Raw genomic sequence first — 13,570 nt, 5'->3', positions numbered from 1 at the left:
GGAAAACTGAGTTTTTATTTTCCCAATTTTTTCCCCAACGATAAAACCTTTAGGGGTTTTAAAATGCTTGTTTTTTATTGCAGCCAATTTTGCTCTTTTTTATCCAATTCATCGTTGTATTTTATTTCTTATATTGCTCCATGTTATTTTACTATAGTATTGTAAATTGCTTAAAGTGCATTGGTATGCAATATGAATACCTTATATGAAAATAAAGCAAACCACACTTGTGGAACTAGGGAACCTCTGCAGAATAAAAGCATTTTGTTCCATTATGGATTTCAACCGGCTTAACAGCTAGTAAAACCAGTAGTTCCCATGCCATTTTCTTTGTAATGTTTTCTTTGTTGTTCGTTTAACTTAAGGAAATTGCTAAGGGCATTGAAACTGGCAAAATAGACTAGGTTTATACACAGCGCTTTTTTGTAGCTAGGCTAAAGAATTAATCACACACTCGGAAATATGATCTAACCCCTTATTATTTAATTCAGCAAATGAGATTAAATTACATGTGTTTGTGCGTGTGAGCATGTGGCAGAAAACATCATCCTCTCAGTGTGCATCCTTTTGAAGCAATAGTTTCTGCTAGAGGATAAATCAGCACCAAGAGGATAAATCAGCACCTAAAAAACAATAACTTATTGGACCCAAATCAGCATGGCTTTACTGAAGGCAAATCATGTCAGGCTAATCTCATTGATTTCTTTGACTATGTCACAAAGGTGTTGGATGAAGGTGGTGCCGTGGATATTGCCTACCTGGACTTCAGCAAAGCCTTTGATACGGTTCCACATAAAGAGCTGATAGATAAATTAGTGAAGATTGGACTTAATCCCTGGATAGTTCAATGGATTTGCAGCTGGCTGAAGCGTAGACATCAAAGAGTTATTGTTAATGGCGAGTATTCTGAGCAGAGTCAGGTTACAAGCAGTGTGCCACAAGGGTCTGTTCTGGGTCCTATTCTTTTTAATATGTTTGTGAGTAACATAGGGGAAGGTTTGGTAGGGAAGGTTTGCCTATTTGCCGATGACTCTAAAGTGTGCAATAGAGTTGATATTCCTGGAGGCGTCTGTAATATGGTAAATGATTTAGCTTTACTAGATAAATGGGCAAAGCAATGGAAACTGCAGTTTAATGTTTCCAAATGTAAAATAATGCACTTGGGGAAAAGGAATCCTCAATCTGAGTATTGTATTGGCAGTTCTGTGTTAGCAAATACTTCAAAAGAAAAGGATTTAGGGGTAGTGATTTCTGACAGTCTCAAAATGGGTGAACAGTGCAGTCAGGCGGTAGGGAAAGCAAGTAGGATGCTTGGTTGCATAGCTAGAGGTATAACAAGCCGGAAGAGGGAGATTATGATCCCGCTATATAGAATGCTGGTGAGACCACATTTGGAATACTGTGTTCGGTTCTGGATACCTCACCTACAAAAAGATATTGACAAAATTGAACGGGTCCAAAGACGGGCTACAAGAATGGTGGAAGGTCTTAAGCATAAAACGTATCAGGAAAGACTTAATGAAGTCAATCTATATAGTCTGGAGGACAGAAGGAAAAGGGGGGACATGATCGAAACATTTAAATATATTAAAGGGTTAAATAAGGTCCAGGAGGGAAGTGTTTTTAATAGGAAAGTGAACACAAGAACAAGGGGACACAATCTGAAGTTAGTTGGGGGAAAGATCAAAAGCAACATGAGAAAATATTATTTTACTGAAAGAGTAGTAGATCCTTGGAACAAACTTCCAGCAGACGTGGTAGATAAATCCACAGTAACTGAATTTAAACATGCCTGGGATAAACATATATCCATCCTAAGATAAAATACAGAAAATAGTATAAGGGCAGACTAGATGGACCATGAGGTCTTTTTCTGCCGTCAGACTTCTATGTTTCTATGTTTCTATGTTGTTCTATGACCATGCCATAGATGCAAAAAAAAAGGGCTTTACAAAATGACAGACTTATGAAATAAAGGCAATATTTTGCAACAGCAAAACTGCTCAGCTTTTCAGTAATCCACTTGCTAAAGTAGATAATCATGAACAAATAGAGCTATCCTTGCAGACAACTTCAAATTTAAGACATTATTCTTGCTGAAATCTTAAGTAAGCAAAATGCATTTCACATTTGAAGGAGAGCGCTGCACAAAGATTTTTTTTTTTAAAAAGGGAAAGGAAAAATGAGGTATATTTTTGGCTTTTGATTATGAGAAACCTCTTAAGACATACGTAGGTAATTCTGGAAAAATCATAGGTTAGGTATATGTTTTCTATGGAAACGCACAACATTTATTCACAAGCATGCATGTATGCACACATAACTGTTGCTTAGCTGATGCATGGTCAATAATGTATCATAACAGTGTAATGGTTATAGAAATATAAGAAGAAGCTGCTCAGTTAGCAGTAGCTTAACATTTTTTTTTGCATTCAAGGAGCACCTTGACCTTCAATTCTATACTTTTATTAACCAAATAAAAGCTGCCTAAATAGTTGGGTGTGGGTATGAAAAATACACAAAAGAGGTTGCACAACATTATGAACTCCTTATCAGTTTTCACTCTTTCTATTGGTCTAATTATCAGTAAATCACTGTTCTCTTTCAAATTAGGCAAGAAAATTCAGTTTACCTATACAGCTATCAGCTAAGTGTAACAATTAACTACCAAGTCCTTCTAGTGGACTTTGCAGTGCAGCAAATTAACTTTCTACTTTGGCATTCTTTACTGCTAGCAAGTATTAGGATTCTTTAAAAAAAAAATATTTTATTAATAACAAACATAACATAAAACATTTAGTGGAGCTAGTCACTCCACTCAAAGTAGAAGTCATCATCATAATAATGTGAAAAAAACACCATCTATAAAGTACAGGGATCCCTCAATTATCGCAAGGGTTCCGTTCCAAGACCCCTCGCGATAATCGATTTTTCGCGATATAGTGGTGCGGAAGTAAAAACACCATCTGTGCATGCGCGCCCTGTTTTCCATGGCCGCGCATGCGCAGATGGTGTTTTTACTTCCGCACCTGGGAAGACCCAGGGAAGGTTCCTTCCACCGCCCAGCAGCTGATCTGCTCGGCAGCGCCGCAGCAGCGAGGAGCCGAAGATCGGGGTTTCCCCTTTGCGTGGGTGGCGGGGAAGACCCAGGGAAGGTTCCTTCGGCCGCCCAGCAGCTGATCTGCTCGGCAGCGCCGCAGCAGCGAGGAGCCGAAGATCGGGGTTTCCCCGCCGCCCACGCAAAGGGGAAACCCCGATCTTCGGCTCCTCGCTGCTGCCCGCTCGCCCGCCGCTCGAGAGCAAGAGGGGGAGAGATAGAGAAAGAGAGAGAAGGAAAGAAAGAGATGAGAGAGGGAGGAAGAGAGTGTGAGAGAGGAAGAAGCAAGATAGAGAAAGAGAGAGAGAAAGAAAGATGAGAAAGGAAGAGAGTGACGTCATCGGGTGGGAAAATATTTTTAATTAATATTTTTTGAAAAATCGCGATATAGCGTTTGGCGAAGATCGAGATCGCGAAAATCGAGGGATCACTGTATATGAAAATTAGGATTCTTAAGAGGGAGAGAAGGAAATGGAAGCGGATGTCTATCAGAGGTATATCCCCCTAGTTCCCACTGTATCAGGTGCCAGATATATAAAACCTCAATATAGGTTTGCTTGAATTTGGAACAGACATCTTTAGCTTAGGTGCTCATGCTATATTGCAAATATAATTTCCAAAATTTTGAAAATGGTACTTTGACCATGTTGGCAGTATAATAAGTTGGGGAAAACGGACTTAGAAAGAATTTCAAGTCATATGATGACTCCATGTTACAAGTGTAAAACTGATCAGCCTGCTTGTATAGTGAGAGTTTTTGTTAATCTCACACATTATCACTGGCAACTAAAACTGACGAACACTTCCTAGTCCAAAAGATGAATGGCTCAGGTTCTTAAATTTAGAGGAACCTCAAAAATCTCAGCATCTTCAACACATGCTCTTGTGGTGACTCCAATTACTCTTAATTTTCTATTTCTTCCTTTCTTTCTTCCTTCCTTCCTTCCTTCCTTTTTTATCATCTATCTGTCATATAAATCCCTCCTTTATTATTTTGATAGATCGCTCAAGTCAGCAAATACATACAATGCTCCTTTCTCTTCCTATTTTCCGCACAACCCTGTAAGGCAGGTTATGCTGACAGAGAATGACTGACCCAAAGTCACCCAGCCAACTTTCGTTCTAAGGTGGGACTAGAACTCACAGTCCCCTGGTTTCCACTACACAGATTGTACTACCCAAAAGAGGTACAACAGAGGACTACAGTTACAGAGTCCATAGATATGGAAGGATCTGCATGCTTTCCAGATATTATGATCTGAGTCTGCAAGTAAGATAAGGTCCACATTAATTCTCAAAAACATTTCCCAGAAGAAAATAGCCAGGATGATTTCTGACTCACAAATCTAAATTATGTCAAAGAATCAACAGTACTGTTTTCCTTTCAGATTGATATTTTTTTATTCTATCTATTTATGTCCTCTTCTTATTTTCTACCCACAGGTTATTTTGACTCAATACTGACATCAGCCTTCATTCAGTCAGTCACACTAACCAGCTAACTTTGGAAACTGGTAACAGATGGATCCCACATGGAATTATTAGTTCATGACCCAGTGACAACATTTATGGTTCCCAAGTACAATAATTCTCCAATAGAGTGGGAGGGTGAGGGATTACAATAATACAGCTGCTCCATAAATAAATGACTTCCAAATTGTAACCTATTCTGAATTAGAAAACAAAATATTAATTTCAAGAATTTTACAAATGTTACCGATTCGTTGGAAAATCAATTTATTTGTGTGTTTGTGACATATCAGTTGGGAACTTGATAGTACATTATTTCTATCAGTATTTCACAAAAGCATTAATAAGGTGATGTACAGACATATTTAGTCAAATTCTACAAAACGTTGTGTCGGTGCTATATTTATTACCACTTGTAGAAGAGGTAAACAATTTTTGTTAACCTCTTGTCTTTCCATAGAGATGAATGCTTGGGATAAAGTCACAGAGAGAAAAAGGATACCCTTATGTTCAAGAGCGGTAGCCAATATTCAATTATGGAAATATAAATAGAGCTGCCAAAGACCTCAAATATGTTTATGATGTTGACGCAGTAAAGAAGTACTAAAATACCCAATGGTTCCTATTCTAATAGATATTTTTCTGCCTGAGATATATTGGCAAAGCATGCTTGCAACTTTTCACTTAGCCATCCATAAGGCCTGAAGTTATCATTATTTTGGTACATGGACAGAAAACTCCACAAGTATCTTTCCCTTTCTGCCACACCAGCAGAAAGAAAACATACAATAAAAAAACAAATCATTGCATGGGACAAATGGTACCTCTGGTTAAAAAAAAGGAATTACTTAAAAATTATTCATCAAGAAAAGTATCCAACAAAAACTTGAAAAACTAGTAACCTACATCACAAATCATAACATCAAATTGAAACGACAAACTGTAAACATCGATTGACACGAACTTTAAATTACAAAGAAAACAAACCCTTAAACCACTGATACGTATTGGCACTAATAATTACATCAAAAATATATGGATAAAACTTTAGGGAAATTTACACCACCTATGTGCTCAAACCACAGGCCGCAAAGCATGAAAGCCCCAGCTCTAACGCTGGCCTTCTCTTCTTACCACTCCCCTCCAATTTCCTATCCCTTTCCCCTTATATCTCTTTTCCCTTCTTCCCCAACCTTCTACCTTTCTTCTTTTCTCCCTCTCCTACGTGTACTATATAAGTAAATTCTAAATGTTAGAATGTATATTATATATATCCTTTTTGCTTTTCTGTACCCTGTTTTAATAATATTTTTTTAAAAAACAACAACAACAACAACAACAACAAATCATTGCCGTTTTACTATCCATGACTTCCTCTACCTGGGACAACTGCCTGAGGAATTTATGGCATTCCAGATGTTAATAAATTACAACTCCCAACAGCACTGGGCATCCTGGCGAGTGATATAACAATTGGAATTACTGTTCCAAACTACTGGAGAGTCACAGATTACCCACTCTGACCTGATAATAGAGCCTGGTTTTAAGGGCAAAACCTTTAAATATATTTCATGCTGAATATCTATGAATGAGTATAGAGTGTGACTTTTTCAACCTTCAAGTATGCTAATCTAATCAAATCCTCACTTAAAACCTCTACAAAGATAATGAGACCATCCAGCAGGGACCATAAAGGGCTTCTTACTGGACATTCCATTTAGAACTGGACCAATTCATCCAATTAGGAAGCCTTTAATGGGAAGGATTTCCACAGCAGTGAAGTCCTAACTCTGCCAAGGACTCTCCCAAATAATGTTACAGGGAAAATTGGGAAAGCAAGAAATGGGGTGGAATGGAAGAGTCAAATTCCTGGCATACAAAACTACTGGTTCACCTTGATGGTGTACAAAGATGGGGATGAATTTATCATCATCTGCAAAATAATCATAAAAACAAAAACAACACCAGGGATTTAAAAGATATAAACAATGAAATACTGTACAAATTTCCTTAAATTTTTGTTATGTGTTTCAGCTCCAATGAAGAAAGATGCAGGCCAGTCTCACAGTACTGGCAATAGATGAGAAGGGGCGTGCACAATGCGCACCATTGTGCCTACTATTCCTGTCCTATTGTCCTATTGCCTAATTTACTTGTACCTACTTTGCTAATGTTTATGCTTATACCTACCATCTTGTACATGTTTGATAAATATACGAATGGAGGAATTTGGGATCCACAAATGAATTTGATAAAGACACGAATGACTTTTATCTTATCTTTTTTAATAGAAAATTTCTTTATGTACAAACACATATGACGAACATAACAAAAACATTTAAAAACAGTGGATGTTACATGACAGCTCTGTGTTACATTCTTCATGATACTTATTTATACTTATTCATTATTATATGGCTAATATTTACAAGTCCTTAACAGTTTCTATTCATTATTCTTTCTCAAATAGATATTTTCTTTCTTCCCCTTTCCCCCCCGATATTTTAACTCTTATTTCTTTTTTAATGTATCGTTCATTCTTTTGTTTTGACTATATATCTCAAAATTTCCCCTTTTTCCATCCAACAATAAAACCTATCTCTGCATTTATAGTAATCTAAGTCACCTTTCTTTTTTAATTCATATGTTAATTTATCCATTTCAGCACACAACGTTATTTTTTTCAACTTTTATCTTTTCTTGTAGGTTTTAAAAACTATTTTATACTGTTTTTGGATGTTGTACGCGGTGCAGACTCCAGAAGGAGTTGGGCGGGCTATAAATTAGATAGATAGATAGATAGATAGATAGATAGATAGGTAGGTAGGTAGGTAGGTAGGTAGGTAGGTAGGTAGATAGATAGACGGAGATAGATAAAATAAATTAAATACATAAAATAAAATAATAAAATAATAAAAATTGATTGATTGATTGATTGATTGATTGATTGAAACTACTTTGCTTACACTGGGGCAGTAGGGAGACCTTATTTTCTCCTGGAAGTCCCTTGGGAGGAAGAAGAAAACTATCAATGGGGCTTTACTCTATTTGGGTTTGTTTTCTTTGTTTATTTTTCTTTAAAAGAAAATGACATCGGAACGGGAGTGCCTGAAAGGCGAACTGCTCCCACTCTGAAGCAAACCTCAGTCCCGGTTGTACCGCTTCATCCACTCGGTCGCAGCAAAGAAGTGGCCCACAGCCCATCCACGTCCCCAAAGGTGCTTTTTTTTCAAGAGGCCAGCTGGACTCTCCATAGTTAGAGAGCCCAACAAGAAACTCGGACCCGGAGCGCGACCCACTTGTGGTGCGTAAAAATCAAGCGGGCGGCAGAGCGCGAAAGGAGCAAGAACCGGTCCAATATATATATACTGTATATCAAGTCCCCCGTTGGCCGAGAGGGGAAACTCGGAAGGAGCCTTACCTGTTACAGCCCTGAAGTCCCGCGAAAACAGAGCCCACAGTGCCGGCAACAGCAACAGGAGTCCCCGCGTCCGCATAGTCTTCTGCTTCATCTCCACCGCTTCCCCCTCATCATCTTCGTCAGCATCCTCCTCCTGGCGACCTCCCCAAAGCGCCGGTCTCGCGTCCGAGCCCCAAATTCAAAGTCGGGGGAGGAAAGAGGGAAAGATAAGGGGAAATAAGGGAGGGGGGAAAGGGAGAGGAAAGCCAAACGACGCCCCCTTCCTTGGAAGAGAAGGTCCGCGCCCCCCTCGATTTGGGCGCCAAGAGGGGCTCGGCGCCCACGCGCAGCCAGGCAAAGGAGAAAAGCGGCTGGAGATGGCAGCGCCAGGCACCCCAACCAGCGCTGGCTTGGCGGTTCTGCTCCCTTTCCCCGTGAAGCTTGTGACCGACCGAGTCGGGAAGCTTCCCCCCCTGCCGGCTCCCTCCCGCAGTGCACACAGTTCCTCGGGCCCGCCGGCGCGGAGCTCCCTCCTTCGGCCGCTGCCGACTTCCTTCTCCAAGTCTTTGGCACCGGCTCCTTGCGCTTCTTCTCCCCTCCAGGAAATGGCGCGCTTTCAGGAGGCCACGGAGAGCTCTCCCGCTCGTGACATCACCGGCTTCATGAATATTCATCCGTCGACGGCTTATATATACTGTATTATCCTATGGCTTTCCCTCAACTTTGGTTGTTTTATTTCCCACCCCCCGCGCGAAGTGGAAAATAACAGGCCTGCGGCAGAAAACGAGAAGGGGAAGGCGCGAGTGCGACCTTTTTTGCTTTTCTTTTTTTTCCCCTGCGCGAGGGTTAGTCAGCGCGCCGCAGTTTTCTACTCCGAGGAGCAGCTCTCATCCCAATTCAAAGAGGTCGTGACTTGAAGAAGGGAGAGCGAAAAAAGAAAAAGAGAGAGAGGGAGAGAAAACACAGAAGGGTCTGTTGTCAGAGGCGGATAAATAAAGGACTACCCGTTAGCAAATCTTCACCCATAGAAGGAACCCTCTGGATTAATAATAATAATAATAATAATAATAATAATAATAATAATAATAATAATAATAATAATAATAATAATAATAATAATAATAAATAAATAAATAAATATTATAAGGCGTGCGCATAAGCGCACCATTGTGTCTATCATCCCTGCCATACTGCTCTATTGTCCTCTTTTATCTTTTTTACAAACTACTAACCTGTACATGTTTGACAAAAAAATAAATGATGATGATGATGATAATAATAATAATAATAATAATAATAGAAAACCATTTGAAAACCCTCGGAATTGACAAAATCTCCATCTGTCCCAATACTGGGATCGACATACATAATTCGCTGCTACATCATGCAATCCTAGGTGCTTGGGAAGCGCCCGACTGGTGATGAAATACGAAATCCAGCATAGAGATCTCGTTTGCTGTATTGTATTGTTAATAATAATGATAATGATCACGACTCTGGCATAAACCAGTACAGGTGGTCCCAGTAGTAATCGGCACACCTGGTGCTGTGCCAAAAGACCTCAGGCAGCATTTGGAAACAATAAACATTGACAAAATCACAACCTGTCAGTGGCAAAAGGCCACTGTACTTGGATTTGCACACATCATACAAAATACATTGCACAATCCTAGACACTTGGGAAGTGTTTAACTTGTAATATTGTGATACAAAATCCAGCATATCAGTCTGGTGTGTTAGGCATTACTGGTTTTTTTGTGAATGTAATAAAAAAATAAAATATAATAATAATAATAATAATACAGTAATAATAATAATAATAGGAAGAAGTTGGGTAACCATTTGTCTGAAGTATTGTAGGGTTTCCTGCCTAAGAAGGGGGTTGGACTAGAAGACCTTCAAGGTCCCTTCCACTCTGTTGTTGTTGTTGTTGTTGTTATTAAATAATGTTTACAGAGGCATACAACATCCATGTGGATTTTCCAGTAAAAATCTAAGAGTGAGAATTTAGTTTCTTTTTCTTTTTTTACAGTTTACCCTAATCCCACTTCTCTTTTTGCCCCCTTTGGTTAATAATGTCAGTAAAATAAGTGAAGAAGTGAGAAATTCTTCGTTTTGTATATTGTATATTGTGTTTATAATATATGGTTCAGATATTTTATTTATTTGTGTAGCTAAGTTCTTTGAACTCGATTTTGCTTCAAGTCTTCATGGCAGCTGCATAATATTTCTTACTCCAAGATCAGTTCTACAGCAAAAACCTTTTGAGTTAGGATGGACTAAATATAGTGACTGGCCCAAAGTTATTAAACTAAATGTGGACTTGAACCCAGGCTTTTTAGTCCTGTGTGACATTCTACCTAGTAATTAGGACCATCAGCCAATCAACATTATGTCTAAATTGGAGAATCTGGGTTATAGTCTCTCTCTCTTTCTCTCATTCACACAGACACACACATCATCATAAAACTTTTACTAAATTTAGTTTGATGTTTATGGGAAGAAGTAACTTTGCTTCTTGCTTGTTTGTACTATGAAAATCTATGTAAGGTTGATATGTTTGGATTGCCGTATTCAATGGAAATGCCTTAATCCAAATTGTCAGTACCTTTTGGAAATTAAAGTCAATAGAAAAAAACAAGAATTGAGCTATCATGTTTTGGTTGCAAATTGGGCATCAGAGAGATGTAGTTACTGTTGCTTAACTGGTTGAAAGCTGAAGAAAAGGGAGTGCATGACTATTTCCTAATTCCCTGTGTATGGCTGGCCCAAGATACCTGGCTGCCTGAGCTATGGCCAATTATTTTGACACAAAATATAAAAAAAATATCCCAACAGCTTCTCATGGCAGTAATAACTACAATAGTAACAAATTACATAGCGATTTGCTGTTGCTTCATAGCTATCTAAATATGGTGGGTTGCTTTACATTGCCCAAATTAGGGCCCTAAATATATTAATTGTATTTTTTAAAAAACCTGATAATAAGAAATAGCAAAACCCAATGAAATATGTAAATATGGGCATTAACTAATTTATTATCGGTCAAATACAAAAGGCAGATTTATTCAGAACAGTTTACATCCCATGACGATAAATAACACCATCCACATCTGCCTAGCTCCGGTCCTTGGGAAAGACTCAATAGGTGGACAAAAATGCCAGATCCAATCTGAACATCTGGCTGATTATGAACAGTAATAATACTAAGGGAGACATTTTTTTCTGACTATTGCAATCAATGAATAGTTGCCAAGCTCTGTTAGAAAACCATGCTAGCCTATGATGGTTAAAAAGAAATCAGGAATCCAAAAGCATCTTTTCTAGCTAACAAATTTGAGCTCACAAAAATCTGTTAGAAAAGATGCTATCAGATTGTTTATCTTTTGCCAAATTATTGAGTTGGATTGAGTAATGAAACTTGGTTGGGTAATGTAACATCTGCAAGAAAGCAACCAAGAGCATCAAGGACTCCAAAGTTCAACCCTGAGTACATACAGTCTCTTCTATTGAAACTGTTGAATTGATTAATGTGCTGTGTTGTAATGTTAAGCATAGAAGCAGCCTCTTCAAATTCCAGCTGTAACTTCCTCAGAGAAATATTTGGTACTTTCTTTGGCTACTTTGTTAGTATTTTCTTTATGAAGCATGATGGTAGATAAGTTTAAGTAGTTTTCAAGGTTGTAATTAGATTTAAATAAAGAGGAAAATATTACAGAGTACTCTTAATATCTCCTGCCCCAGTTCCTGCCTGTGTGCATGAAATTCTAATAATAATACATGCTATTCTAATCATAATTCAAACTCTTTTCTGGTTTTGCATAAATGCAACTTTTGATTTATATCTGGTTTGATACAATTAATTTTTTTAATATTTTATCCCGATGAAGGGCTTTATTTAAATCTTGTTTACATAAAAATAAATTGAGATACATTCCAAATAAATCATTATCAAATTTATCTGTTTTAGCAAACTTTAAGATAAAGTCTCTCTCAATTTAAACCCCACTCCTGATGATTTCACGGATGCATGCATTTGGTTTTCATATCAACAATGGAGAAGTGGTGGTTGCTTCCTTAGCTTATATATGCCACCGGGGGGGGGGGGGGGGTGTCAGATTTTTTTTTAATAGGGAAGAAATTATACTCTCATATAACATCTGGTTTGTGGTAATATATATCGATCCAACTAGAGATATACGAAATAGTTGAATACTTTTCAGATTCCAAGAACTGTTCTTCAACCAGGATGTGTAAAAAAACTGTTTCCATCAGATGTGCTGATGGGATGTCAAGAAGCCATAATTCCTATCAGTATTGTAAGAGTGTTTAATTAATATTATCTCTTCCTGCCAGCATGAGATTTTGGCCTGTAAAGCAACCTACTGATTCAAACCCTTAGGAGCATCATGAAAAGTTCTGCTAATTAAAAGTGCCATTCTACTGCCTAAGTATGAAAACACAGCGGGATAGTTATATAGCAGGATGAAACTGTTTTGCTTATTTGCCCTTTAAATATGTGTTTAACATGCTTTTCATTTAGTTTTGGAGAAAAATTAATTCTACAATTCCTGTAATTCTTCAATAATAAACCTTGGTTTCCAATTTGTTATATTTCAAAAAAAGACCATTTTTATAGCGTTTTTAAAATTCCCCTTTATTAAATTTGAAATCTGGTCTCCAACATTAAATCTGTTATTTTATTTTACTGAGGTAATGTGAAGCTATTAATGAAATTCCTGTGTGTTTTAAGTGTCCTATTGAATTTTCTGTTTCGTAAAACGTTTTCTTAATTTCCGTATTAAATGACACAAAGGCAACTTGAAAAGTATTTGTTTTAAAATATATGAATTATTAGGAAAAATAGTAATTCTGCAATTACTATAGTGAAATACTTGGACTAGTTTGATAGTAGTTTGAATCTAAATCCAATACAGTGGAACCCCGACATAAGAGCTGCTCTACTTAAGAGCAATTCGAGATAAGAGCTGGGAGGGGAGAGATATTTTTGTTCTACTTACAAGCCCAAATTCGAGATACAAGCGCCAAGGAGCTGTCTCCTGAAGCCAAACGCTAACTTCCGCGTTCGGCTTCAGGAGACAGCTGCGAAGCGGCGCACGTGTTTTAAAAGGTTGCAGCCGGCCTGGGGGGCTCGGGGGGGTGCTTGCAGCTTTCTTTCTTGCTCTTTTTCTTTCTCTCTTTTACCTTCCCTTCCTCTATTTCTTCTTTTCTTTCTCCTTCCCACCTTCTTCCCTCCCTCCCTCCCTTCACTCATTCCTCTCTTACTCTCCCCTTTCATAAGTTTCCTTGCTTCCTTCCTCTGTTCCTGTCCCTTCCCCCTTTCTTTCTTTCTTTCTTTCTTTCTTGCTCTTTTTCTTTCTCTCTTTTACCTTCCCTTCCTCTATTTCTTCTTTTCTTTCTCCTTCCCACCTTCTTCCCTCCCTCCCTCCCTTCACTCATTCCTCTCTTACTCTCCCCTTTCATAAGTTTCCTTGCTTCCTTTCTCTGTTCCTGTCCCTTCCCTCTTTCCTTCCTTCCTTCCCACCCTCCGTCCATTCATTCACCCATTCCTCTCTTGATCGCTTAAAGCCAGTCCCTGGTGC

General features: G+C 38.3%; 1 protein-coding gene across 2 annotated transcripts in view; it reads right to left on the bottom strand.

Annotated features, from left to right (window-relative positions):
• TYRO3 (TYRO3 protein tyrosine kinase) overlaps positions 1-8,538 on the bottom strand; it is a 91,260-nt gene extending 82,722 nt beyond the window's left edge. For both annotated transcript variants that reach the window (XM_070757410.1, XM_070757416.1), the window contains exon 1: positions 7,989-8,538. In XM_070757410.1, coding sequence (XP_070613511.1) covers positions 7,989-8,079 — 91 coding nt within the window. In that variant the 5' untranslated portion in view covers positions 8,080-8,538. The remainder of the gene's footprint in view (positions 1-7,988) is intronic.
• Positions 8,539-13,570: the final 5,032 nt, after the last annotated feature.

The sequence above is a fragment of the Erythrolamprus reginae genome, chromosome 1 (genome assembly GCF_031021105.1).
Source record: "Erythrolamprus reginae isolate rEryReg1 chromosome 1, rEryReg1.hap1, whole genome shotgun sequence".
Lineage (NCBI taxonomy): Eukaryota > Metazoa > Chordata > Lepidosauria > Squamata > Dipsadidae > Erythrolamprus > Erythrolamprus reginae.
The sequence above is the reverse complement of the archived record's forward strand: the minus strand, read 5'-3'. Positions and strand labels throughout refer to the sequence as shown.